Source organism: Protomyctophum parallelum (genome assembly GCF_964188405.1).
Source record: "Protomyctophum parallelum genome assembly, chromosome: 4".
NCBI lineage: Eukaryota > Metazoa > Chordata > Actinopteri > Myctophiformes > Myctophidae > Protomyctophum > Protomyctophum parallelum.
In genome coordinates this window covers 12,748,846-12,776,527 of record NC_139700.1, presented here as the reverse complement: position 1 = coordinate 12,776,527, position 27,682 = coordinate 12,748,846, and the positions used below count along the sequence as shown (strand labels likewise).

At 43.7% G+C, this 27,682-nt stretch overlaps 1 protein-coding gene across 1 annotated transcript; it reads right to left on the bottom strand.

Moving 5' to 3' along the window:
- Positions 1-3,619: 3,619 nt before the first annotated feature.
- On the bottom strand, positions 3,620-15,902 carry LOC310857367 (rhombotin-1-like). The gene is made up of 4 exons (XM_083763009.1): positions 15,366-15,902; positions 14,174-14,390; positions 9,887-10,012; positions 3,620-3,874 (listed from the first exon to the last, which is right to left on the bottom strand). The coding sequence occupies exons 1-4, from the start codon at positions 15,385-15,387 to the stop codon at positions 3,769-3,771; spliced, it is 471 nt and encodes a 156-aa protein (XP_083619135.1). The 5' UTR covers positions 15,388-15,902; the 3' UTR covers positions 3,620-3,768.
- Positions 15,903-27,682: the final 11,780 nt, after the last annotated feature.

The following is a 27,682-nucleotide window of genomic DNA, read 5'->3' as shown; positions in this document are numbered from 1 at the left end:
GGGTCCCTGGCAGAATTTATTTTCATGTAGGCCTGGGTCCGCATACATGTACACATACATATGGCGGTCCTTGACATGAACTTTGGTATGAATAACTACACTTATTTACTTTAGAAACAAACCCCCCAAAACAGCAACCACCATTATTTACAAACAACATTACAGAAAATCAAGTCCAAAGTCGCTTATAATAACTTAATATTAGCAGACATGGCAACACTGATCGTCTACTTCCTTCAAAGAAAGGGCCTATGTGAGGAGAGCAGTTTCACCACTCGATGGCGACAAAGTTCTCCTGATGCCTCAACAATGTACTCAGAATAAAGTATTAACAGGTCAGGTCAGCAGTGTGCTCTGCTGGGCCATGGGGCTCTCCACTGTGTTCTGCTGGGCCATGGGACTCTCTACTCTGCTCTGCTGGGCCATGGGACTCTGCTGGGCCATGGGACTCTGCACTAGAGCTCTTCACCAGGGCCCCCGATTCTGAAATTACCCGAGTGGACCCGAGACCCGCATAGGTTGGACCGTCGGAGCCGTGTTTTATCATAATCACTCGGGCAGGGTCAGAATCGTCCGTATCCCCCGGAGATCTCGGGTCTTATGTGCATGCCCGAGTGGATCCGACAAGACCCGTAGAGTCTGCACTCTGCTCTGCTGGGCCTCTCCACTCTGCTCCTGGAGACCCATCTGATAGCTTTCTCTCTGTCCCAGATATAAATGAGTCTTTCATTACAATGCGTTAATGGGCAGCCAGCCATGAACCACACATCTAAGCAGTACTTAGTCTTGTATAAACAAAATTTCAAATCAAATTTACTGTGTGCCTGTAGCTCTGTGCAAAGTCTGTGCAACCTTGTGTTCGGGAGGTGGTTGGAGTTGTTTGGTTGGTTGCAGTTATAGTTTGTTGTTGCGTGTGGGGGTCGGAACATCCAGGCAGGCCCACAGGAACGCACCCATGGGGGTGGGCCGGTTCCGGTGAGCCTTCCACGTGTCCAAAACGTTTGAGAAATGAGTGACTGAATGAGTGCAGTAAAAGTACAATATTTGCCTCTGAAATGTAGTGGAGCAGAAGTAAAAGTATTGGAAATAAGTACAAATACCTCAAAATTGTACTTAAGTACAATACTTATAGTACATGTATTTAGTTACTTTCCACCACTAGTCTACTGTGAATATAATAATAATAGCCTATTCACATTCCATTAATTTTTATACCACGTTTATTTATTCAGGAGATGAAAGGGGAAAACAAAGTTACAACAGTGCATGAGATACCGGCTCAGTCTCCAGAGTCCAGAGTTGAAAAGCAGGCATATGAGTATTAGCAAACCGTTTGATGCTTTGTTTTATTCCTTATTTGTTGCCAGAGGGGCGAGGTTTGCCCCAGAGCCATGCACAAAGTATCTGTGGGTTTACACAATCAGTACAGCATTTGAAAGTCATTGTAGTACATTCTCTAATAATACTGTGGCACTCAAGTGGTAGGCCTATTGCACTGGAATCTGGATTTTGCATTGGCAACAAAGTTAAGGTCTACCATATTAAATATAGGTCTGGCAATATTCCTCTATTAAAATAGCTTACCGGTATTTGTTTATGAGCCCCACATTGATTATGAAACTATTTCAATGGAGGGTGTGTGTGTGTGTGTGTGTGTGTGTGTGTGTGTGTGTGTGTGTGTGCGTGCATGCGTGCGTGCGTGCGTGCGAGAGAGAGCGTGCGTGCGTGCGAGAGAGCGTGCACGTGTGTGTTGTCAGTCTGTCACTATATCATTAGCCTCGGTACTCAGGCTTTGATTTTCGGTCGCATTCGGCTCAAACTATATCATTGTCAAATAAAAAACAAGGCCATGAAACATCCATCTGATCTATAACTCAATCTGGGACATGGTGCGATTTGGTGGGCACAGGACAGGCAGGTTAATTATTATTAAAGCCATAGAATGTAACTTAAACCTGTTTACATAACACAACAATATACAAATGTTTAGCCATCATTTCCCTCTATACATACCAGCCAGTTGATTTTGACAACAGATTTTGATTTTAGTTTTAGTCTCATTCATTTAGTTTTTTTCTTTTTTTAAATATTTTTTATCCCACGATTTTGTAACCCATTTTTCACCCGGGTCAATTATTTATTGTGATCCTGGGCTCTACACACCCTCCGCCAACCTAGTCCCCATCATTTAGTTTCAATCACATTTTAGTCACCTGGAATGTTTTAGTGTTTGCTGTTAGTCTAGTTTTAGTCGACTAAATATAAGATTTTAGTCGACTAATTCTAGTTGATTTATTTGACTAAAATGTATTTTAGCGGGCCTTGATACCGTTGTAATTGTAATGATTTTACACTTGCGATCTACAAGCTCACAACGTGTCACACTGTGACGTGCTGTGAGCTTGTAAATCGGCTATTTTCAGAATGCAAAATGTAAAATGACTTACCGTATACTGGATCTCTTGTCCACTAGTCCCTTCCTAACATTTTATTCTAGTTTTTATTTGTTCACAAAATTGTCAATATAGTTATTCTTAGTTTTAGTCATCGTAGCTTACCGGTAGTTTTAATTTAGTTTTCATTTTCCGTTTTCGTTAGTGACAAAACGGTAGTCGACGAACACTTTTTGTCATAGTTTTAGTTTTAGTTTAGAAATCAACAATGTTTACCTGCAGAAACACACTGCCTGTATTTTGGTATTTTCACAGTTTTTTGTGAAAATACATTTGCAGGGGGGCGCTTCGAGCTTCAGTGCTCAGGGGCCCCCAGAGGTGTTAATCCAGCCCTGGTACCGTGACTGGCATCATTAGAAAGCTTGTCTCAAGCAAGTTCAGTTCCTCGCTTTAGCTTGCGTTATGAGCTTGTAGATCTACTATTTTGTGGCGTGCAGCGGTGCTGTGCGACAACGTAACAAGCCATGTAAACCTCTAGGTTGCCCTTGTTTCTCTGTGACCCTGTCAGAACATCTCATGACCCCCCTGACCCACTCACTGATGGAGAACAACTAACAACTATAGGGTATAGCAGTGGGCGTGGTTTTCTGGCACCACTGAAAAATCGGCCATTCATTTTCCCCCACAAAAATATTTATATCAATTATTCTAAGCCTAGAAATAAGCCATCCAGGATCCTTTTGAATCATGACCATAAAAAGATATGAATGACTTTGATATTGTGGAAAAGGATATTCATTAAATGTAGTATAATATTATATAATTAAATATTCTTTGTTTTTAGTTTTTTTCCAGAGAATAAAAGGTTTTATGGATGAATCAGTCACCAGGATCGTGGATGGATGGTTCTAGGCTTAGAATAATTAATATAAATATTTTTGAAAATCTCTATGGGGAAAAATGAATGGCAGAATTTTCAGTGGGTACAGCAAATCACGTCCACTACTATGCCCTATATGAACTGTCTATGTGGTAAATGTCACACGACTGCTACTCCAAGATTGGTAAAACAAACACTACAAACACTGCCTGTCATCTGCTTTGATCTTTAGGGAATATCTCCATGTGAATTTACTCCATCTTCTACTGTAAGTAGTATCGATTCAAGGGTCCATTCGATCGGGAATAGCAGTCAGAGATCACTAGCAAACATTATCCCGAGAGTCCAAACTTGTCATTGAGAAACTTGAAACAATGACCATCGCTGTCTCCATTCATAGCAGTAGTCCAAATCGTCCAGCCAGTCAGGTGACAACGAGGCATTGTACGGCATTGTCACATGAAATCCTGCCACCAAAAAGAGGACATCTCTGCTTTACTGCGGCTGTCGCTCTGTGCCATTAACATCCACGCCTCCTTCGTAGTCCAGCTGGCACAGAACCATGTTGTTCTTGAGGAAGAACTTGTCTCCCACACAAAATCTGCAGAGGGTAAGAGAGAGAAATGTAAAATATGTAACATTTGTGAGAGCAAAACATTCCAACCCACTGTGAAAGAGAGCATTTATCTTCAACTTTGTAGTCATTAACCCATTCAAATCGGGAGAGCACAAATCTTCGTTTCTCTGGGGGTCCCTGGCACAAATCATTTTCAGATGGGGGGGTCTGCGGCCGAAAACATATAATTTGGGGGATCCTTCCTTGGCACGGAAACGTTTTAGAACTGGTTTAGAAGGCATTTGTAGAATCGGTCTCAGGTCTTAATGGTTTAAATGGACATTTCTCCTGGGGTGGAATGGTCAGCTACCATGCTCAGCTAGCTTGTGAGCTAGTTCAGGCAGAATAACTCGAGACGAGAGGTTAAACACATGCGCATTACTATGTGAGTGTATTCAGCATTCTGCAAGTCCCATACTGTACGTCAAGTAACGTCATATGCTGACGTGGCAATCAGCTGACAATTGGTCGGGTTATTTAAGCTCACCCAAGTTCCTTCTGTGTATGCGTTCCTGGTTGTTATGCACTGTTTGCTCCCACCGCCACCCCAGGGCCACCGGTGGGCTCTATTAGTTCTGCTCCCCATGGGGGGTTGTTATTGTATATCTATCTCCCTGCTCTTAATGGTTAATGACGGTTGTCTGAGCAAGGAGAAAATGTAGCAGAGCCAGAGCCAAGATAAAATATTATATCCACACTTGTATTCACATTCTATAACTAGACAAAGTGCCAATCGGCACAGGTCTCCACCAGGGCAGGTCAGGTTGTGGCCTCATGGTGGCGCTATAACAGGCTGTTGAGGAAGATTTGGGCCGGAGGTTCGTGTTGGAGGGATGCAGGTACAATGTTTTTCCATGTGTGCATAAATAAGTTGTATACAGATCGATGCAGTTATAGCTAAAAACAGGAATTGGCCTGTTATAGCGCCACCGTGAGGCTGATTGAGGATAAAATTGTGGCATGTCGTCCTCGGCCTAGTGAAAATGTGCGTGTCTAATTTAACGGAAATTGCACACTGTGTTTGTGATTTGTGGGCTTTTTTCGAAATGGACGAATCGTGTGAGCTTTGGAAGCCAATCTTAGCCAATCAGGATGGAAGATGGGAAATGGTGCGGCTCCGTGTTGATCACATGACTATGGAGATAGTGTATACCGATTTGCGTGAAATTTGGATAAAATCTGAAGGAGTAATAATAGAAAATGTGTTTTACATATGTCGGCCTCCTGGTGGCGCTATAAAGAGCAGATGTGAAAAATTCCAGGCAAAGGTTTTTCCTTGGCCTCTAGGGAGTTGGCATACAAAGTTATCCACAGATCCGTGCAGTTAGAGGTAAAAACACTTTCCGGCCAGTTATAGCGCCACCTTGAGGCTGAGTTGAAATTGTTCATGTGGCATTTCGTCCTCGGCCTAGTGGGAATGTGGGTGCACAATTTCACGGAAATCACGCGATGTGTTCATGATTTGCAGCATTTTGTTTGAAACTGAGCACTCCTGTGAAATTTGGAAGCCAATCTTAACCAATCAGGATGGAGTCTGAGAAATCTGAAAATCTGTAGGTGTACTGTGCAAAAACTTGTTTTGCACAAAGCGGCCTCCTGGTGGCGCTATAACAGGCCGTTCTGGAAAGTTTGGGGCAGAGGTTCATCGTTGGCATCCAGGGAGTGTGTGTGCAAAATTTGGCATCGACCGGGTTAACGGTGGCCGAGATTAGCTGCTCACGGACGGACACACACACACACACACACACACACGGACGGACGGACGGACGGAGTGCAAAACATACTCTCCCCACATGCCTTCGGCCTGGTGGAGACAATAACATATTGGGTCATTCTATTCGTGAGTTATGTGGCTGAACTAGGAGACCTGCTTTGTCGAATATTTCTTAATAAATATTCAACGAGTGTGAGTCACGACGAGTACAGGGATTTGAATCTTACTCAAACCATGTCCTCCGCTCACTCTGTCTCTCGCTTTTTCTGGCTCTTCATTCTCTCCTAACTAATACAAAAATGCAAGTAAATAATAGTAAATTAAGTAAAAGTTGTCCTGTAAGCTTTAGCAAAAGAAATTAATCTGTGTGAACAGTGCAGATTTTTTTAAAGGGAAAAATGTATTAATATGCATATAAATAGGTAAACAGTGATTCTCTGGCAAATACATGGACATTATATTTGAACACATATGGACAAACCTGTACCTTGACATGAACACAGAGAATACACACATTTATCAATAGACCAAGTGTAGCAATATCGAATGGAAAAGTAATGAACCCCCTCTTTTCCCTTTTTCTTCTTTTTGCTATTGCTAAATACAACGCACAAGTATGAAAAGGGGTCCAAGGCACTCTGTTCCAGTCAAGTGAAAAAGCATTTATTTTATGGCATGGCAATGAGCATTAGAAATGGACCAACACGTTTTTTTGGCTACAAGCCTTCGTCAGGGTCCCACAACGCACAGTGCTTATTGATACAATCGATTATTTGCATTGCAAAACGATTCAATACTGATTATTTGCATTGCAAAACGATACGAGATATCAAATGTTATTTTTTGTAGATATCCTGCTCAAAGTCAGTCAAACGAAACGGACAGACAGGATGGGACGGAACATAACCCTTGCCCAATAATTAGCAAATGCATGAATTGGTTTAGCCAGAAGGTGATCATATTTAAACTGTGTTTACCCTGGGATAGAATTTGCTAAGCCTGCTCTGCGTGCGTTTACACAAAACCCTGTTTAACATTTACACAGTCACATAACTTCAGCCCAATAAACCACAGTCTTTTACCATTGGCTACTGAGCAACGCAACTCGACTCCACCATGGGGCAGAGGGTTACATTGCATGTGCCTTGCTTAATTAGTTATGTATTCAGGGACTTGAAGAACAGGTCTGTTCCGTTTGCTGAAGGTCTACTTGGAATGTTACACACTGTTACTTTAACTCTCAGAGTTACAATTGAGGATTTATACTGTGTAGTGTTATTGTGTTGAAATGTGTTTTAATAGATTATCGGTTAGGGTGTGTAATATGGCTTTGTAATGTATGGTTTTACAATACCCGGTTGTATTTGACAGCTACATGAAGCGGTGATATTGATGTGTGAAAAGGAGAATGTTAAACAGGTCATGAAACGTTTTATCACAACTGATCAGCATAATGCTGGAGACAACTAGGAAAATGGAGCCCAGGTTGGGGGAAAAAAACATGCAAGCAAACACACAGTCAAGCAAACAATTCATGTCAAATTATATGTAATTGGCCCCTGACCCCAATTTGAAAATATGTTGTTCCAGAGACCCCCCCCAGAAGTAAGGATATGAGTTAAAAACATTATTGTGAACGAATATATGTAATGGGTATAAGAAATACTCTGGTTATTGTAGTGAAATTCCTGCTAAGATATGTGTGTATAGTTTATCCTCCTGCGTGAGTGGTTGTTTAGCGCCCCCTACTGGTAGTCTATAAAGGTGACCGGAAACGGAAGTTCCCCACAGTCTGACTAGCTCTCTGTTGTGGTAAGTGTATTGTCTGGAGTTGCTCTGAAAAAAGTATTATAAAGTACACTAAAAAGCTCACATGAGACTTGTTGTATGATACACAGTCATGTAACAGCATTGGAGATGCTACCCCAGTGTATTTTCGTTTTGTATTTGTTGCTCACGTTGGTTGTATTATTACTGCAGCATCACTCCCAATCTTCCGCCGTAGTCTGAAAACCCACCTTTTTAGACTCCATCATGGCCCATAGCACTTACCCTACCCCCTTAGATAGCATTTCTGTAGACTTAGATAGCATCTGATACAGACTTATAGCATGTTATGTAGACGGCACTATAATTGCATTGTATATAGTCATAGCACGCCATAGTACATATGTACTGTATAGCATAGTAGTATATATATATAGCTTATATGTATAGTCTCATAATATAGATATTCCACTGTTACTTTCTTAGCTTACGCATGTTTTATGATAAATGCTTTTGTGATGTATTCCCATGCTTTTGTTCCTGATTATTGTAAGTCGCTCTGGATTAAGAGCGTCTGCTAAATGCCTAAATTGTAAATTGTAAATTGTATTATTTATTTTGATACTCAATACATGTTATCTTTCTTATAGACGTCACTATCAGTGGAGGAGCTAAACCATTTTGTTCTGTGTCTGAAACCACTCATTTGCAGGTAAATGTTGTTGCACTACGTTCTGTATTAAGTCAGATATGTTTACAAGTTTATATTGTATTGTGTACCGCGGAAGCCATTTTAGAATGATCGCGCCTAACGTGGTGCCGACTGTATTTTCTGTGTACCACCAGAGCTATTATGCAGATTATTAATTAATTCTGTCTACCGTCATGTATTACTATATTTTTACTATATATTTCATTTCATTTTGTTCTGTGTCTGAAACCACTCATTTGCAGAGCTACTTCAGTAAAGAACCTCAACATCCAACCCAGTGCCTCTGTGTGTGTCTTTCATGACGGGACGGGTACACAACCGTTACATATATATTCAAGATTTTTCAACAGCTAAAGTTTAAAATAATGGTTAAAGTGGTTAAAAGCTGTAAGGTGACACAGATGCGTCCTGACTCCTCAGGTCTAAATGGCTTAAATCATACTGTTATGTACAGTACAGCTCTGTTTCAAAAACCGACACTTATATCACAATGACATATCAATCCTCTACCGACATTGGATGACCCCAAATTAACCAAAAGCATAAACTGCATGCCCACTCGCAATTACCAGGCATTACAGTTGTATAGTTTGTGTCGCGCTGTGAAGCTGTGACGCGTTTTGAGCTTGTAGATCTGCTATTTTCAGCAAGTGTAAAATCTGTCATTACGACGGCATTAAGGCCCGCCAAAATACATTTTAGTAACTAAAATATTTTAGTCGACTAAAACTAGACTAACACTAAAACATTCCAGGTGACTAAAATGTGACAAACTATTCAAGAGACTATGACTAAAACTAAAAATCTAAATTTGCTGTCAACATCAACACTCAAAATCCAGTCTGCATACCACGAAACCTCTCAGCCTCAGAGGGTTACGGCAGCACTAACCTATTTCATCCTGGTCAGTACAGCTATGCGTCATGACACAGTGAGCAACTTCACCGCTGGACACATGCCATGATGCTTAATTCCTTTAGCTGCGGCCATGCTGTCTGAATGTATAGTGATAGAAACACATGCCATGATACTTCCTTTAGCTGCGGCCATGCTGTGCCATGCTGCCTGAATGCATAGTGATTGAAAGCTGAATGCACATTTGTAGAGTGATAATTATAGTCTGCTGTCCACTGAGTGTCCACTAATGGTCTTGCACAGCCCTCTTTGTGTAGTGTCTTGGTACTGTAAATGTGTAATGTGTATAATGTAGTGTAGTGTGTTGTGTAGTGTTTTGGTACTGTAATGTGATGCCTGATTTATAGGCTACATATTCCGCGCAGCGGTGTCCTGCAACGAAAATATCAGTTTTTTTATTTGTAGTTTATTGCGTACTTCCAATTTCCATTTTTCACCATATGATCACTGTCAGTAGGTATGCAATTTCGCAACATTCCTTTGCATCAATGACAGCAAGACAAGTACTTGTTTAGCCCAATTTCCGCCAGCATTATTTAATCCCTCGATAGCCTATTGCCAAGGTTTTATCGCACTTACTTTAAGTAAATGCGCCTCTCTGCATGTTTAGGTCAATGATATGCTGCTATGTTGTGATATAATATTAATATTAATATTATTATTAAGCAGCGCGTAGCCTATTTAAGGGCCAGTCAACTGTCTTCCGTGAGAACGCTTAAATGACCCCCTCTCCAGCACTGTTTAGGGTCCATACAACACACAGGCTTATTTTGGGGGGGAACCAAGCAAGCCTGCTGGTGCAGGTGTAGTAGTTTATACCAGATAACTCAACTGAATTTGATCCCTCAGCCTAATTGCCCCCCTCCCCCTGGCCTTTCCCCATTCTTACCTCTGGCGGCAGAGCTGACAAGCGAAGCAGTCTAAATGGTAGACGTTGTCTCTGGCTCTCATCACCATCTCAAAGGCTGGGATCAGTTTACTGCAGGCTGCACAGTTCCCTGTCACCCCAAAGAGCCTGCAGAGGACAGGAAGGAGAGCATTACTGCAGGCTGCACAGTTCCCTGTCACCCCAAAGAGCCTGCAGAGGACAGGAAGGAGAGCATTACTGCAGGCTGCACAGTTCCCTGTCACCCCAAAGAGCCTGCAGAGGACAGGAAGGAGAGCATTACTGCAGGCTGCACAGTTCCCTGTCGTGTGAATTTATTCTATGTCCGAGTATAGACATGGTAACGCCCCGCCTGCCTCTGATTGGCCTACCGACACTGCCGGCCTTACCAGACTTTCCTCCGAGGTGGATAGCTGTTATGCTGGATAGTCTCACGCGAGGTTACTCCGTGGTGGACTAATACAAGTACGATATAATGCAAGCGAATGACAGCTTGGCACGCGCGACAGTAACTTCTATTTTTGTAGAAGAGAAAAACTCTCCTTTCATCTTTATCCTTTTTAGTATAATAGTATTAGTTTACTATAATTAGATTCATACACGATAATCAACACAAACACTTTATTTAGAACACAGAACGTATGTGTTCAATCAATTATTCAATCAAAGCAAACGGCATAAACAATATTAGTTTACCTCTTCTACAAAAATAAAAGTTACAAGGCTCCATTCTGGAGCATCATCTGTCGTGCGTCCCAAGCTGTCATTCTCTGTCCCTCGTATTATACCGTACTTAATAATACAACTCAAAGCTATATTATTTCCGACCACAGAGTAACCTTGCATCATTTTCACCACACTATCCACAGCTATCCACCTCGGGCAGTGTCGGTAGGCCAATCAGAGGCAGGCGGGGTGTTACCATGTCTATGCTCGGACGTAGAATAGATCCATGCTTCTCTGTCACCCAAACAGCCTGCAGAGGCAGAGGCAGAGCAGAGCACAGGAAGGAGAGCATGGAAGACGACACAGTGAAAGTTTGATTAAAAAGAGAAAGAAGAAAGGACTCGGAGGGATAGAGAAGGAAAGCAATAAAGAGAGAAGACAAGTGGGGGGGACAGAAGAGATGACAGGGAGATCAAAGAAAGAAAGAAAGAAAGAAAGATGGAAGAAGCATAGAGGGAGAGATGAAAGGGATGAGTGAGGATCTGTATTAATGTGGATTTGAGTAATAATTAAGTGAGAACTAATGGAATGGTACTCAAAACAGCTGGTCCTTGTTTCTGAGCGTTTTCAACTGTTTCTGCAAATAACTTTAAAGTCTTTGTTCTACTCCCACTTGAAGCATATAGAAACTACCGTAATTCAAGTTTGACACGTGGGACAAAATCAGCACTAGAGTTTAGTTTAGCCAATCAGGGAAATCAATGTAGCATGCCTGTCATTGACAACCTGTGACAAAATCCAGATGGTCTTTACGGCAGTAATGCCACTCATCTGGCGGGCCCAAGCAGATTAAAACAATCGCTGCAGAGAATTCGCTAATACTCTTTGGCTGCTGGTCTAATGAACATGAACCAGGGTGAGAAACGTGTTTCTCTCCATCCACCTGGAGAGAAAAGGTCTTGGAAGAGCCATTAAAGAGGAAGTACATCCCCAGATGGAGGCAGTGATGTCTCGCACAAGACGGCTCGCTGAGAGAACTTCAGAAGACAAATGAAAATGTCATGGAACAAGTGGCCAGTGAGAGAACAAAAGCAAGGCTCTAATTAACAGAATGTTCTGATCTAACGAGGAGCCTTAGTCCTTCGGTAGGCACCTGGTGAGGGTCCGCCCCCCCCCCCCCCCCCCTCCTTAAAGAGTGTACGAAGCTTGATGCTAATTCTCTACTAATGGTCCAATTAAAAGAAATCACATGGTTTTAATCCCGGTCTTCAAAGGGGTTTTGGCCTGCGCCGTTGCAATGATGAGGAAAACAGGAGGCAATCTAGCCAATTTAACTGTCAAAAGGGGTTTTGGTCTGTATAAGAGCAGCGCGGCTAATGAGAGACTTAGCCCCAACCAAATCCAGCTGGATCCTACACGAGACTAACACATGAGCTCAGCAATGTGGTGGAGATATCAGGAGTTCTCCCACAGACCTGACGCCAATCCGTCTTTACTCCTGGGAAGCACATAGAGCCTGACCGATATATCGCTTTGGACGATATTTCGGCCATTATTTGACTACATCGGTCTTGGCAATTAATTATGCAGCCAAATGTGTCCCGGTTTTTAACCTTTAAAATGTTTATTTTGCAAAAATAGCAAATATTCAAGTGCACGTGCCATAGTGCTTAAGGTCCCAGCCTTACTCATCTCCGAAGAGAAAAGCCCTAGTGGTTAAATAAAAGAATGATTAGTTGTTTATGTACATTTTATATTAACTTTTTGGATTGTTCGTTTTATAAGTAAAGCTGCTCTAATTGATATTTGTTTGGTTAAAACAATATGTTTATGCTTATGAAGTTAAATCTCTATATTGATATACATTATTGCTATAATTGCTAATAAGTATACAGTGTTTCTTTGGTAACTGGGGTCTCACCATCTCTCCAACTCTTTAATAAACACAAAACAAATGGGTCATAAATCTGGATCGGACCCACAAATGTGGCATCGATCAGGCTCTGGGAAACACTTGGGACTGTAACACTGACTGTATAATGAAAGATTCCATTATCATATCCCATTCAGTGGACTCCTTCAGCAGTTTATTAGCATGGCTGATCTCATTGCAGACTGACACAGTTCATGCAATGCTCAGGGGTCATCGCCATGTTGGCTTGTGGTGGACATTTTTGTCAATATAATGAGTGGACAATAATAATACCAGAAACACATGAATAGATAGCCCTGAATAACAGGTCTGTAACATGGAGTGTTCAAATGGAACCTTAAACGGACCCGTTTGGTTCCATTTGAAATAACTAGGGCTGTTAATGTAGTCTACCAATATGCACAGTTTTGAAAATTATCTCAATTATCCATCTCAAGTAATAGATGGGTTACTAAGTGCCCTTAGTGGTGTGTGGGTCACATCACGCTATTCAGCCACCCTCAACCGCTCAATGCCGTGACATTAACCCCTGTCGGGGGCTGGTGCAAGGACCCCCAAAATTGACATGTTTGGCCAGGGACCCACATCTGAAAATACTCACTGTGACTATTATTATATGAGTATAATTGCCAATCTTCAGTTCACTAGTCCTTTATGCTCTTTAAGCTCTAAAACGTATGTAGCAGACAGTAGTCCTTCCTGAAGACCAGAAGCCTATACACTATCTTCCTTGGCCAAGGGGTGATTCTCCTTTTGGACTAGCCTCGGTCCCAGCCTTACTCATCTGTGAAAAGCCTGGTCACTCACAACCCAGGGCAGAGAGTGTATCGGCGGATCCATCAGATGTATTTCCCCCGGATACGATATGTTTTCGACCAATCACATAATAATATCATAACACTTTCATTCACAGAGAATGTAAACGGATTCGTAAAGCGTCAACGTCATTTCCTTGAGCGGTATTCTTCCACCAAATTCCCGCAACTTCCACCCCCCCCCAAAAAAACGATCCACTTTACAGCCTAGGTCTTGCCTTTGGGCTGAGCAGTAGTAGACATTTGGTTTCCCATGAGGGTGACCCAGGTTTAAATCCAGGTGGTTGGGGACATTGGGGACTCATCTGGATCGGGTTTCCTACTGGAGGGAGGTCAAAGGGGGGTGAGTGTGTAGCAGAGTAACCCTGCCATGGAGAACAGAAACCTAAACATCTCCCATCATGGCCACGCAGGATTCCCTTTTGGACGAGCAGTAAATCAGCAGTAGATGTTGGAAATCCAGGTGGTTGTATTTAAATATGTCATCTACAAATATGAAATAATGAACATGCAGTAAATATTTATACTTTCATTGTCAATGGCATTTAATGTTTGTGTTGAAACAAAAAGACGATTTGTTCAGACACATATGACGTAAATTATTGTCATTGTCAATGGCAAATGTGACATGAGTTGTGACAAAAGGCATATAGGAGAGGCTAGCGCCCCTCAAAAACTTGGAAAGTGAGAACTACTGATTTAAAATCTGCCTCATGAGGTCTTAAATGGGTTAAGATGTAATTGGTTGTGACCATGGCACTGAACAGCATACCAGAATATAAGGATGAATTACTGTCAGACATTTCAATACTCTATACTCAAACACATGCCTGTGGAAGCATGACCTCGGGGGACCTCAGGTCATCATGACTTTACCTCAGGTAATCCCTGCGACAGAGAATGAGGTTGGCGCGGGTGTAGAGGGTGGAGCCTGGTGTCTGGCCCAGGCGACAGTCACAGCAGGCACATTTCAGACAGTCCTCGTGCCAGTACCTGTCCAGAGCCTGCAGCAGGAAGCGGTCCCGGATCCTCCCGTTGCACCCGGCGCAGCCTCTCGGCTTCTCCTTGGACTGGAGGGACACCAGAGAGACACCTATAGACAGCAAGACAGAGACATATGAGACAGACATGAGTAACACATGACAGACATGAGTAGAAACAAGACAAACATAGACACAGAGAGACACCTGACAGCAAGACAGAGACATATGAGACAGACACATGAGTAGAAAGACAAACACAGACACAGAAAGACTCTTGCTGGCAGGTGTCTTTCTGTGCAGCAAGACCAGAAACGGGTAGAGTAGCCCAGTGGTTCTCAAACTCTTTCATATCAAGGACCCCCAAATTGACATTTATTAGCCCGCGGACTCCCATTTGAAAAGATTCGCAAGGGACCCCACATAACTTCCATAAGAGAAGATCTTTATGGCTCTATAGCAGTGATTCTCAACCATTTTAATTCCAAGGACCCCAGTTTGACAAAAGAAAATTACCTCACCTAGCTAGGGTCCAGTTGTATAAACTTTCAGAGTTACAGTCCCATAAGGGTCCATTTGGTTCCTAACTATCATTTAGTTGGGGACCCCCTGGAACTCCCTCAAGGACCCCTGGGGGTCCCCGGACCCCACTTTAATTGAGAACCACTGGAGTAGCCTATCAGAAAAGAAGAATGCGGAGAAGGAGAGTCAGAGATGAGGCAGGCAGACAGATACAGAATTATAGTTATAGACCAATTACAAATGACACAATGAAAGCAGCAGTAGCCTATGATGAAAATTAAGCTACAAATATTGTCCAAATCTGCATTAAATCTAAGGTTGTTGTTCAAACCTATACACAATAACATTAAATCACTATAGGCTATGGTTGTTAACCTATACACAATAATAACAAGGCAGGCTATGTTCTAAGTAAAACTATATTTGTAGCTGCTATGCCTAGATATCTCTGAAGCAATTTTGCTTTGCAGGTGGCCCTCACTTAATGAAGTGATATGGTAAACCCAAAGTTAACTTCTCAACAGAATCATTGAAGTGCAGGAATGATAATTAATTTGTACACTCACTGTCTTCCTTGTCCAAAACCATAGTTTTTATATATATTAATTGACAGCAATTCCTGCTAGAAAATAAATCGCTTTCTCTGCAGTCAGTCAGTCAGGGATTTACGGTATGATCTTGACAGTTTTCAGTAGCCTATCAAACTTCAGAAAAGCGCGTTATTAGGCCTATCATCTCGGATCAAATCGAGGAAAACGCAAAACGGTCATCATGGTCGATTGGTCGTGGACTCCAGTCCGGACGGAGTGGAAAAAAGAAAAAGAAAAAACGTGCGCGTAAAAACCTAATAAGGATGCCTGGATGCGAGTAGTGAAAGCACCGATTAGATCAGAAGAACTGCGGCTGCTCCCTCCTCTCCATGTCAGCTCGGTTGGAAGAATGAATGTCCTCAAGAGAGAGAGACTCCAGCATTATCTTGCAGTCGATGGCGAACCGAGGGAACTGGTGTTTAATCTCTCTTATAAGCTTTAAACACTTCAAACAATCTCAATCCTCTCTCGGTGCCTTTATTTCCCTCTCTCTCGCTCGACAACCCGGTCTCACTCTAGCTAGCCCATGTAAAAAAAACTCCCACAGTCAGTCCAATAGCTGCCCAATGCTAATTATATGAAGTCATTATGCTTAGATCTGATAGTCCCCCCCCCACCCCTCTTTAAATCAATTATTCAATACACAGTCGCACCACACCAGGAGTCAGGACAGGACAGCCCAGAGCCTGAGGTGGTTTACAATGAGCTTATATTCAAGTCCAAGGACACCAATTATCTCCAGGGCGCTCTATAGTTTTCTTTTTCAACCGAACAGATCAGATGCATTGCTATTGTGCGTGCCCCGACCCCCCCCCCCCCTCGCTCCGTGTGCGCGCGCGTGAGTGCGTGCGTGCGTGCGTGTGTGAGAGGAGGGACCCCTATTGAAAAAGATCTAAGACCCAGGTGGGGCGGGGGGGACAATAGTAGATGTTATATTGTTACATTAGATTTAGGATACAATTCTACAACTGTGTGGGAGGAGAGACACTAGAAGTCCTATAGGCCTATGATTGCATTAAACTCACTTTGCCGGGTGTGTTTGGTCCGACATACTAACAGTCATGAGTCCGACACCCTATACTCAAAACAAACCCTAAACCTAACCTGCAGGAAGCCAGGGGTTAGTCTTAACCTGCCACGGGTTAGCTGTAACCTGCCACGCATGCCGGGAGCCACGGGTGAGTTTTAACCCGCAGCACGGGTTAGTTCATTGTAACCGGCAGCACATGTCGGGAGCCACGGGTGAGTTTTAACCCGCAACACGGGTTAGTTGTTTGTAACCTGCCACGCATGCCGGGAGCCACGGGTGAGTTTTAACCCGCAGCACGGGTTAGTTAATTGTAACCAGCAGCGCATGTCGGGAGCCACGGGTGAGTTTTAACCCGCAACACGGGTTAGTTGTTTGTAACCTGCCACGCATGTCGGGAGCCACGGGTGAGTTTTAAACCGCATCACAGGTTAGTTGTAACCTGCCACGCATGTCGGGAGCCACGGGTGAGTTTTAAACCGCATCACAGGTTAGTTGTAACCTGCCACGCATGTTGGGAGCCACGGTGAGTTTTAACCCGCAGCACGGGTTAGTTGTAACCGGCAGCGCATGTCGGGAGCCACGGGTGAGTTTTAACCCGCAGCACGGGTTAGTTGTAACCGGCAGCGTCGCAGTCCCGCCCCTACCAGGCTCCAGGAAATTATTCTCCGTTCATTTTCGTCATAGACTTTTCAAAAAGTATTTATTTAAAGACCTTTTAAGAGATTTGTCGTGACAAATCATGCCAACAAACAAAATTTTTTGGGCCGAACAAAGAATTAGAAAGAAGGAAAAAAAGGCAGGTTACAACACATTTTTTGTTGTTTTTCTTCTTTGTAATTATTTGTTTGGTCCAAAATATTGTGTTTATTGTCATGATTTGTCACGACTCGAGTTGGCTTTGTCCGCGGCGTAACCGTCTTTAGTTTAAATAAATACTTTTTGAAATGTCTATAGGGAAAAATGCTTTGGGAATCATTTCCTAGGCCTGGCGTCGCCATGACAGGGGGCGGGACTGCGACGCTCTATATCAGCCCCTGTTTGACGTTGACGGGTCCTGTGGCGTTGTAGGTTGACGAAGACGGATGCTTTACCCTCTTCTGCCTATTGATATGCAACTCCAATGAACGGGGCTGAGTCAGCAGAGGCGGACTTCGGACCATGTGGCGCGGCCACTCCCTCGCCTATGACGGCTCGCTCTCCTCTGGGTTGCCTCACAGTGGGTTCAAGTCTATACTGTATACTGTACTGTAAGTACTGTACTATACTAATGTCTGTACTTCAGCAGACGTTCAAGTCTATACTGTACTTCGTGTGTGTGTGTGTGTGTGTGTGTGTGTGTGTGTGTGTGTGTGTGTGTGTGTGTGTGTGTGTGTGTGTGTGTGTGTGTGTGTGTGTGTGTGTGAGAGAGAGAGTGCTGGAAAAAGAAGAAAATAGAGATAGATTTGATATCCCTGATACCCCCTTAAGCAATTACCATTAACCTGATGTCTGTTTAGCACCATCCTCCATTCACAAATCCTGTGAGTGCCTGTGAGTGTGCATGCATAATTTTGCATATGTTATTTATATGTTTGTACTGTTCATTTCTATGTTTGTTTTAGTGGTCTTTTGAAGTAGACAAACAGGCCTATACAGTTCTACCATATTCTATTCTATTCTAGTCAGCAATATCGAAATGTCAGACTCGACCATATAGCTTCAACACAGTGGACAAGGAGCTATATTATAGCTCCTTGTCCACTGTGTTGAAAACCAGGGCCATCTCCTTCCTCTCCCAAACAGATCATCAAGCCTAAATCCTGCTCATTAGAGCCAGGCACAAACAACTGTTCCAGCATGGCCTCTAGTTCGGGTCACACTAATTAACCAGCCCTATTGACAGCCTACACCCTCATTATCCTCCCTCTCATCCGATCGTTGGGACGTCAAGACAGCTAACGATCAATACACTAATTAATCAGTGGATACGGCTCCGGGTTTTGCCGTTCATTTGTGAGACACATGGGAGCTAATTACTTCAATTATGAATGCGTCTAATTAAATAGCTTTGTTAGGTAACCATTGTTGCAGCCTCTCTCTCAGTGCCTGTAGTGAGGGAGAACAGTGCATTAGTGACATATTGTCTTTATTTTGACATATAGGCCTTGCTACATCAATGCCAAATACAGCCTGGAATGAACATAACACACTATTCACAGCCAGGGTCCATTAGGCTAATTGCGCTAAAAGGGAGTTTTCTCGTTGACATTAAAGGTGAGTGGGGGTAGATGGCTGCTACGGCTCTAATTAGCAGTCTGGGGAAATAGGAACCCTTTTTGGGCCATCTGCTGTTGCTGCCTGCAGTGCCTGGTTGTCACGTACTTGGTGAAAGGAGCAGGAAGACATTTGGATGGTGTTTTTGTTCAGTGTAAACTAAAGGCTTGTTTATCAGTCACGATGCCTTTGCAGTTTGGGTCAGAGGAGTTTCTATGATTCTGCCCTGCATTGGCTATGCTACTTTCGCTTTTAACTCTCACATGGAACTCAGACCAGCCTCTCCTCTTTAGCTTATTTAAAAAGAATGTTTTTGCTACTCACCAAAACAAAGGCGGGTTGTGTTATTAGAAAGCCTACTTTCCTTAGTGGACGCACTCTGAGCCCCCCACCACACGTATAATATGTACTTTTTGGCCAGAAAAGGATTTCTTTTCACCGGAGGAAAAATATTCTCTATGAGGCAGTTCTCTGGGCAATATCGGTAGAGGGCGCATTGGAGTAACTAAAAGTATTTTTTTCCCGGTGGAAACAAAATCCCTTTTTGGCCAAAAAGTACCGTTTATACGTGTGGTGGGGGGCTCAGAGTGCGTCCACTAAGGAAAGTAGGCTTTCTAATGACACAACCCGCCTTTGTTTTGGTGATTAGCAAAAACATTATTTTTATTTACCGGTACTCTAAAGAGGAGAGGCTGGTCTGAGTTCCATGTGAGAGTTAAAAGCGAAAGTAGCATAGCCAATGCAGGGCAGAATCATAGAAGCATTGGCTATGGACCAGAGCTAAGGAGCCTGATCTCATTCAGTCTGCCTAACAGTTGGATTTGTGGCAGGCAGGCAGTGGTGGTTTCAAATATGGACTGGTGAGCCTCCTCTTGTCATAGATTATTTTTACCCCCATTGACCACAGAAACAACTAGAAAAAGTGCCCTTCTGGGCACAGGTCTCCACCAGGTTATCCACAGATCTGTGCAGTTAGAGGTAAAAACACTTTTGGGCCAGTTATAGCGCCACCTTGAGGCTGAGTTGAAATTGTTCATGTGGCATTTCGTCCTCGGCCTAGTGGGAATGTGCGTGCACAATTTCAGGGAAATCACGCGATGTGTTCATGATTTGCAGCATTTTGTTTGAAACTGAGCACTCCTGTGAACTTTGGAAGCCAATCTTAACCAATCAGGATGGAGTCTGAGAAATCTGAAAGACCCGTTTCGTTGAATGGCTCTAGAGAGACTGTGTACTAATTTGCGTGATGTTTGGACAAAATCTGTAGGTGTACTGTGAAAAAACTTGTTTTGCACAAAGCGGCCTCCTGGTGGCGCTATAACAGGCCGTTCTGGAAAGTTTGGGGCAGAGGTTCATGGTTGGCATCCAGGGAGTGTGTGTGCAAAATTTGGCATGGACCGGGTTAACGGTGGCTGAGATTAGCTGGTCACGGACGGACGGACACACGGACACACGGACGGACGGACGGAGTGCAAAACATACTCTCCCCATGCCTTCGGCTGGTGGAGACAATTAAGAACCGTGTGTTTTCACAAATAAATTATTGGATAGCACGCTTGGCAAGACCTATAAGCTGTAGTGTAGAGTGTATCGGCGGAAGTACCGCTCAAGGAAATGACGTTGACACTTTACAAATCTGTGTTGTGATTGTTCTAAAAATATCGTATCCGGGGAAAATACATCTGACGGATGTTCCGGCCCAACACTTCACACTGAGTCCTTTTGATTCAAACTGTTTCCGAATACGATTGCCTGGTGCTCTTCCGCACCCGAGTACACTTCAACGGTATTCAATGCTTTCACAATGCATCAATCCATATCCGAGTACACTTCAATCAGTCCCGATGCGGTCCCGGGAACGGTTGGGTGATCTGCTCCGGGGAACGGTATGCAGCATTCACACTAACCACAACATCTGCCAAGTGGTCCTGAGTGCACGTGAATCTGCCCTTAAAGCTGCTATAAACAATAATATTATGTCCAAATCTTAATGACCTTTTTTTCTTCTTTCTTTTTTGTATTCGGACAGCCAGCAATGGGTAAAACGCTCCAAAAATGTAGTCTTAGATTTGCCTGACCTACTTCCTGATTGGTTAGTCATTTCGACCAGGTTTCTTTTGACCAATGACAAAGCATCTAGGAACATCTTTGAATGCAGATTGTGGCCCCTAGATGTGTCACAGAGACTAATTCTTTTTGGGAGCGTTTTATTCATTGCTGGCTGTCTGAATACCTGAAATGGGACCATTTCTGAAATGGGACTCTGAATCCTACCACACCAGATCAACTAATTTCCCCAAATTCAAGGTACCAAAAGTTAACTCTGAACTTGGTAGAGCTTCTGTGGCCCTAATACATGGAATGACCTGCAAACTACATTAAAATTGACCACATTGGTACCCCTGAGTCGTTTTAAAACCTTGGTGAGCATACGGATCTGTTTTTAGATCGTTTTGAAATCTGTCTCAGCTTCTATTTGTAACCTATATAATTCACATTATACCTTTTGTTTCCCTTTTCCTGATCTACTGATGTATTGTGATGTTTTTTATATGTTATTGTAATACTCAACGACACTAAAAATGAGTTTAATTACTAGTAATTTCGAGAATAAATAACACTTGAATGAATACAAACATTTTGATATATTATTGCCGCTACTTTAACCCTGTTCTTAGTTGACTGGACAGGGCTCTATAGGGCAGGCTATACTATAGGGATCAGGGAGGAGTTTCGCCCAGAGCGGGTTATTCTCGTTGCCATTTTCTGAAATGCCCACAGCCCTCCTAGACCTATGAGACACAGACAAATGGTGGCATTTTCCTGGAGGTTAGCTCAACTGTCTGGGCACCTAGGCTGCTGAGCCGCGGGTTCGACTCCCGATCGCGGCGGCCTTTGCCACATGTCTTCCCCCCCCCATCTCTCTCCCCATTTCCTGTCAGATTACTTTCATCCTATCAATAAAGGCAGAAAAAGACCCACAAATGGTGGCATTTTATTAAGAAGACAAAGGAGTGGCCGCACACACTGATAGCCAAAGTGCTGATTATTTATTAGGATGAAGAGTAGAACCAATTATATAGAGCCAGGGCTAAACATTCAACCAATCACATACTGATAGTGTTGAGGGCAATCAGGATCAGCTGTCTCACATTCCTGGGTTATTAGGGAGGAGTTATATATGCCTCATGAATAACAGACTCTGGAAAGCATTTTATCATGAACATTAGTGAGGACCAATTATATGAAGGTAGGTTGAAAAGTGGTGAAGTGGTCCTTTAATGCAATTTTCATTTTCCTATTATTGATAAGTGGTTAGAAAAAGCTGGTCTCTCTCTCATGTCTCTCTCCCCCTGTTGTTGTTCTCTCCCCCTTTTTTTTATTTTTTATATATTTTTTTTTGCGCCTTACGCCTTTTATTGGTTTTTTTGAAGGGACGTCAGTAGGCTGACAGGAAACGGGAGAGAGATGGGGGAAGACATGCAGTAAAGGCCGTGTCGGGCTCGGGAGTCGAACCCGCGGCACACTGCGACTGGATTACCAGTCGGGTGCCCAGACGGTTACGCCACCGCCTGGGCCAGTTCTCTCCCCCTTTAAAGGGGAGACTGGAATTAGGGGTTAAAGTTCTATTTACAACCACAAAGTCGGTTGGCGTCATATGGCGTGTTGAGAGCTGTCTCATGCACATTTGTGAGCCTCAGTGCTGCGGTGCTGTGTCATTAGTCAGAAGGTTCATTGTTCCGAAATTACTATCCCCATCTCTAACCCTAACCTAAACCTAACCGCAAGCAAGGGAGCAAACCTAAACCTAACCGCAAGCACGGGAGCAAACCTAAACCTAACCGCAAGCACGGGAGCAGTGCATGTTCGGACTAACGGGACTTCGGATCTATGGGTAGTTCCCAGTGCTGCAGTGTTTGTGGTGCGGGCCGTGTACATGAGTACTGTATGTTTGCGGCATATGTGAAACTATGTCTGTGTGCGTGTGTGTGTGTGTGTGTGTGTGTGTGTGTGTGTGTGTGTTTTTTTCTATGTTTGGCCTACGTGTGTGTACATACAGTGTCAGGTGCTTCATGCTTGTGTGTCTGAGATGTGTTTAAATATCGGTGACGTGTATACGGTGCTGTGTGGGTACTGTACGGTAGGTTCTGCCTTAACAATTCTTGTTTTGGCACTCTCTTTATTCTATATTTTGCTGTTGTTGCTGTTTGATGTTACCTATGCTGCTATTGTCTGGAGGAAGCCAAACAAAAATATGTTTTACTCTAACAATAAAGTACAACCTTGAACCTTGAATGTAACACGCATACAAGTGTGTGTGTGTGTGTGTGTGTGTGTGTGTGTGTGTGTGTGTGTGTGTGTGTGTGTGTGTGTGTGTGTGTGTGTGTGTGTGTGTGTGTGTGTGTGTCAATGCATTTCCAATGGGAGTCACATGGTTTGAAGACAACACTTTGTTGCATGGAGGGGGGAGGGCAGAAGACAGCCATTGCAACAAGGTTGTGTCATGAAACCATGTGACTCCCATTGGAAATGCATTGAGGCGACCATGACACACAGAAGACACAGGACAGTGTGGAAAGAGATTTTGAAAACATGAGCAATGACAAAAAACTCCCATATCTGCTGGGCGAAGTACAACAATGTGCAAACACAGCAGCAAGATTTGTGAGTTGCTGTGATAGGAGAAGGATATCAAATGGAACACAACCACCCTAAAGACTAATCATTGTGTATATTCCTGCACTATACCTGCATCGAGTGACCTTGGTACATAGAATTTGATCTATTGAAGAGTCTGACCTTCAAATGTACATCATTTTTGTTTTGATTGTATTGCTGTATTGTTGTATTGTTCTTTCTGCTTTGGCAATGTAAACGTATGTTTTCTCATGCCAATAAAGCCCTTTGAATTGAATTTAATTGAATTTAATTGTGTGTGAGTAAGGCCTAGGCAACAAGCCTTTGTGTGTATTGTATTGTTTACAAGCCTAATTGCCTGGTGGGAAAAGCTGCAGGTCTGGGCCATGCAGGCTGCAGCAGCGCTTCCCATGGTTGGGGTGGATCATAGATGCTTCCCATGGTTGGGGTGGATCATAGATCCTTGATGATCATAGGTCCTTGATGATAATCCAGGATCAGAAACCAATCGAAGCGCGCTCTACTCAGGGGGAGTCTTGAGGAGTAGTCTCAATAGCTGGGTGCAGATTCATGAAGATACAAAGAAGAAGGAATATCCACACCTTTTTATATCCGCACCTTTTTATTCTGAAAATATTTGGCTCTCCAAGTACCACCATAATAAATGACATGTATTATTTATTTAGTTAGTTAAAATACAGGAGCGTATACCTGCCCTTTCTGTTCCATTCCTAAGCCACTAATCAGCACAACTGATGATATTTCTAACATGATTAATCCATTCTCTAATCTTCTATTAACGGCTAGGTGTGCTGTCATGCTCATTTCAGCACGGCTGCATAGCCTACAGTATATTTCAACCAATTGCTTGGTCAGAAGAACTACCTGTAGTAATATAAATAGTTCATTCCACCTTTGTCTTTTTTCTCCTTTTTTGGAGCGACTTCTCTGTGTACCACAAGAGGTTCAAGTACCACCAGTGGTACAAGTACTAGTGGTTGGAAACCTCTGCTCTACGGGGCAGTGCAGTTGCAGCCATGCCAGGCAGTGATGCACCCAGTCAGGATGCTCTCAGTGGGTGCTTCTGTAGAAGTACTCCATAGGATCTTGGGCCCCATGCCATGAAGTTGCCTGAGGTGACCAAGTGTCCGGTGTGCTCATCCCAGCGGAGGTCCTTTGGTGGTGTTTTGGTTGTCATTAAGAAACTCTCTCTGTAGCATGAAGACCCTGTGATGTAGACGGGTCGAGCATCTCTCCTCTTTGTAGCAGACCCTGTGGTGTAGATGGGGTCTACCGTCTCTCCATAGCAGGCTCTGATGTAGACAGGGTCGAGCATCTCTCCTCTGTCTGGAATGCACGATCAGCTCCTTTTGGTTCCGTCGATGTTGAGTAGAGGGGTTGTTAATTCTCCTGCCATTGTTTCACGTTATTGACCTCTCCTCCAGTATAGGCCATCTCGCTGTTGTCAGTGATCAGGCCTATCACTGACATGTTATCGGCAAAACGTAATCATTAAATTGGATATGTGTGATGCCATGCAGTCAGGAGATTATATAGTCTGAATTAGTCCCTGAATAGATCGCTATACTACTGTAGAATGAAAGTACTGCAGTACTCTGGGACCACAACACACAGCTAGGCGTTAAGGAGAGTCACTGCTGTAGGGCATCGTGCTTGACCACACATTGAGGCTCCGGAGAGGTATGAGCAGGAAAAAGGGAGGACATGTGATTTAGCGAGAAACATTATTAGTATTTATCAGAGATGCTTCAGAGAAAAGGTTCCTGTATTCTCGCCAGAGTCAGAGTGTCTGGAGGAGAGCCAGTGTCCCCATGCACGACTCTAGCTGGTGGACTTTTTCCAGAGTGTCGGACGCTATGCTCACCAGCTGTGAGATTAAGGGGAACTGATCGATGGCCCCTCTGATTGGCCCTCCCCCCGTGTGTCCCAGCGGCATCCAATCCCCTTTGTTGGACGGCTGTCTTCAACTGAGCCAAAACCAATTCCTCCTCCATGCCAGGGCCGAATAAGATCGCTGACCTGAAGCTGAGAGGCCACACTTGGAGGCTCTGCTGTCATCCGTCTCTCCGCCCCTGGAAATGAGAAACACAAGCAGGGAGAAAAGAGAAGGGTAATGGAGAGATGCTGGAGAGGAAGAGAGAAAGAGTCCGCACAGAATCAAGTTCAAGTTTAGTCAATGTTATATATGGTGTAGGCCGTGCAGCACAATAGTTACTTTTACAGAGACCTGAGATCTAAACTATGATTTTAATATACCAGTCAAGATATAATTATCAAATTAATACAAACAAGTTTTGACCTATTTAAACAGGCAGGCCATGGTTGTGTGTGTGTGTGTGTGTGTGTGTGTGTGTGTGTGTGTGTGTGTGTGTGTGTGTGTGTGTGTGTGTGTGTGTGTGTGTGTGTGTGTGTGTGTGTGTGTGTGTGTGTGCGTGTGCGTGTGTGAGTGCGTGTGCGCGTGCGTGCGTCAGCGTGTGTTTGCATGAATGCGTGTGGGATGCATTCAAGTCATTGAAGCAGGTCAGATGCGTTGCTGCATGGACTGACATAACGTGTGTCTGAGAGTGGGGAAAAGGCCTGTGTGTCTGAGTGGGGAAAAGGCCTGTGTGTCTGAGAGTGGGGAAAAGGCCTGTGTGTCTGAGTGAGGAAAAGGCCTGTGTGTCTGAGTGGGGAAAAGGCCTGTGTGTCTGAGTGGGGAAAAGGCCTGTGTGTCTGAGTGGGGAAAAGGCCTGTGTGTCTGAGTGGGGAAAAGGCCTGTGTGTCTGAGTGGGGAAAAGGCCTGTGTGTCTGAGTGGGGAAAAGGCCTGTGTGTCTGAGTGGGGAAAAGGCCTGTGTGTCTGAGTGGGGAAAAGGCCTGTGTGTCTGAGTGGGGAAAAGGCCTGTGTGTCTGAGTGAGGAAAAGGCCTGTGTGTCTGAGTGGGGAAAAGGCCTGTGTGTCTGAGTGGGGAAAAGGCCTGTGTGTCTGAGTGGGGAAAAGGCCTGTGTGTCTGAGTGAGGAAAAGGGAAAGTTGCTGCTGAGTTCATTAAAATTGTTTAACATAAGCTATAGCCTATATTATTGCTATAGAGATGGCCCACTGCAATTATTAATGTCAATTAGATTCAAAAATAAGAATTCAACAGAGAGGATTTGACAAAAAGGCGAGTAGCCTAAATGGTATAATGGTGCTTGTTAGAATGTAACATTAGTGTTCCGTAGGTTTTGGTTTAGTGACAAATTTGACAATAATTCCATAAACTGCTTATATAGCATAACCGTACGTAGTTGATGCTGTAAGTAGGCTATGCTGTATGTATACGTTTAGTATACTTTGGTGGGACACTATAACTGCAAGGCTAAGCATATTGATTTCCACTGGGCACTATAAATGTACCTCCCTCCTAGAGTATGCTGTTTGCAGCAAGCAAGTGGTAACAGAAGTCTAATGCCATCTAGTGGTTACAAATGGGAAATATCCCTGTTTTGTACACCTTCCCTGGCTGCAACTGCAAGCTTGCCGTTTTTAGAAAAGGGCTTAAAGGACACAACAAAATAACAAAAGTTACATTTGTTCAGGGTGTTTTAAGGTTACTTATACTGTACTTTAGTTTAGTGGGTCCAACATTGGAATGTTTCCTTGCTAAAAACTATACTGGTTTATTGAAGAGCATTTCAAATCATACCTGTGTGAACTGAGTGGTGCTGGTGCAACTATACATTTATTGTTATAGTTACTGTACTGTACTGTGCTCTGTACTGTATTGTAGTGTACTGTGTGGCGGTCCCCGGAACATCGGTCCTGGGTCCCCGGTTCCGGCGAGCTGCCCGCGTCCAAAACGGTTGAGAAATGACAGAGTTACCATGTGGGGGTCCCCGGAACATCCAGACTCCCAGGAATGCACCCAGGGCTCATACTGTAGAGTACCGTACCCATTAACTTATAAAGTTATATTGTCCCGCCCGTTCCCACCCGTCAAACTCGGGTACCCACGGGTTATCGCGGGTATCCGACCCGTTGCAGGACTCTGCTCTGTGCCACTTTACTCTGTGCTGTACTCTACCGGCCACTTTAGGTGTTGCAGCTGTCTGTGCTCAGACATACTGTACATACAGACGGATTGATTGAATACTTTATTAAGAATTTAAAATACATCGCATGGATGCACCTGGGATGTTTCCTCAGTGATGTATCCTGAGGTCAACAGGGTTTCGGGTTTACATCACCCCTCACTCAGGCGACCCAGCCAGGGTTGATCAAATCCTGACTTACGTCCCAGTAGCTACCCTCCATCAGGGAATGAGCAAGGCCACACAATCCATTGCTCCAGAACTACTCTGCTGGGACTACATTTTGGCGCGTGGAAGGACTAG

What these genes read in the sequence shown, in the direction of transcription:
- LOC310857367 (XM_083763009.1), bottom strand. Translation starts at nt 15,387, where the DNA reads ATGGTTTTGGACAAGGAAGACA. An exon ending in GGTTTTGGACAAGGAAGACA is followed by an intron (nt 14,391 to 15,365) that starts GTGAGTGTACAA and finishes TGCTGTCTATAG; the next exon opens with GTGTCTCTCTGGTGTCCCTC. An exon ending in TGTCAGCTCTGCCGCCAGAG is followed by an intron (nt 3,875 to 9,886) that starts GTAAGAATGGGG and finishes TACCCTCTGCAG; the next exon opens with ATTTTGTGTGGGAGACAAGT.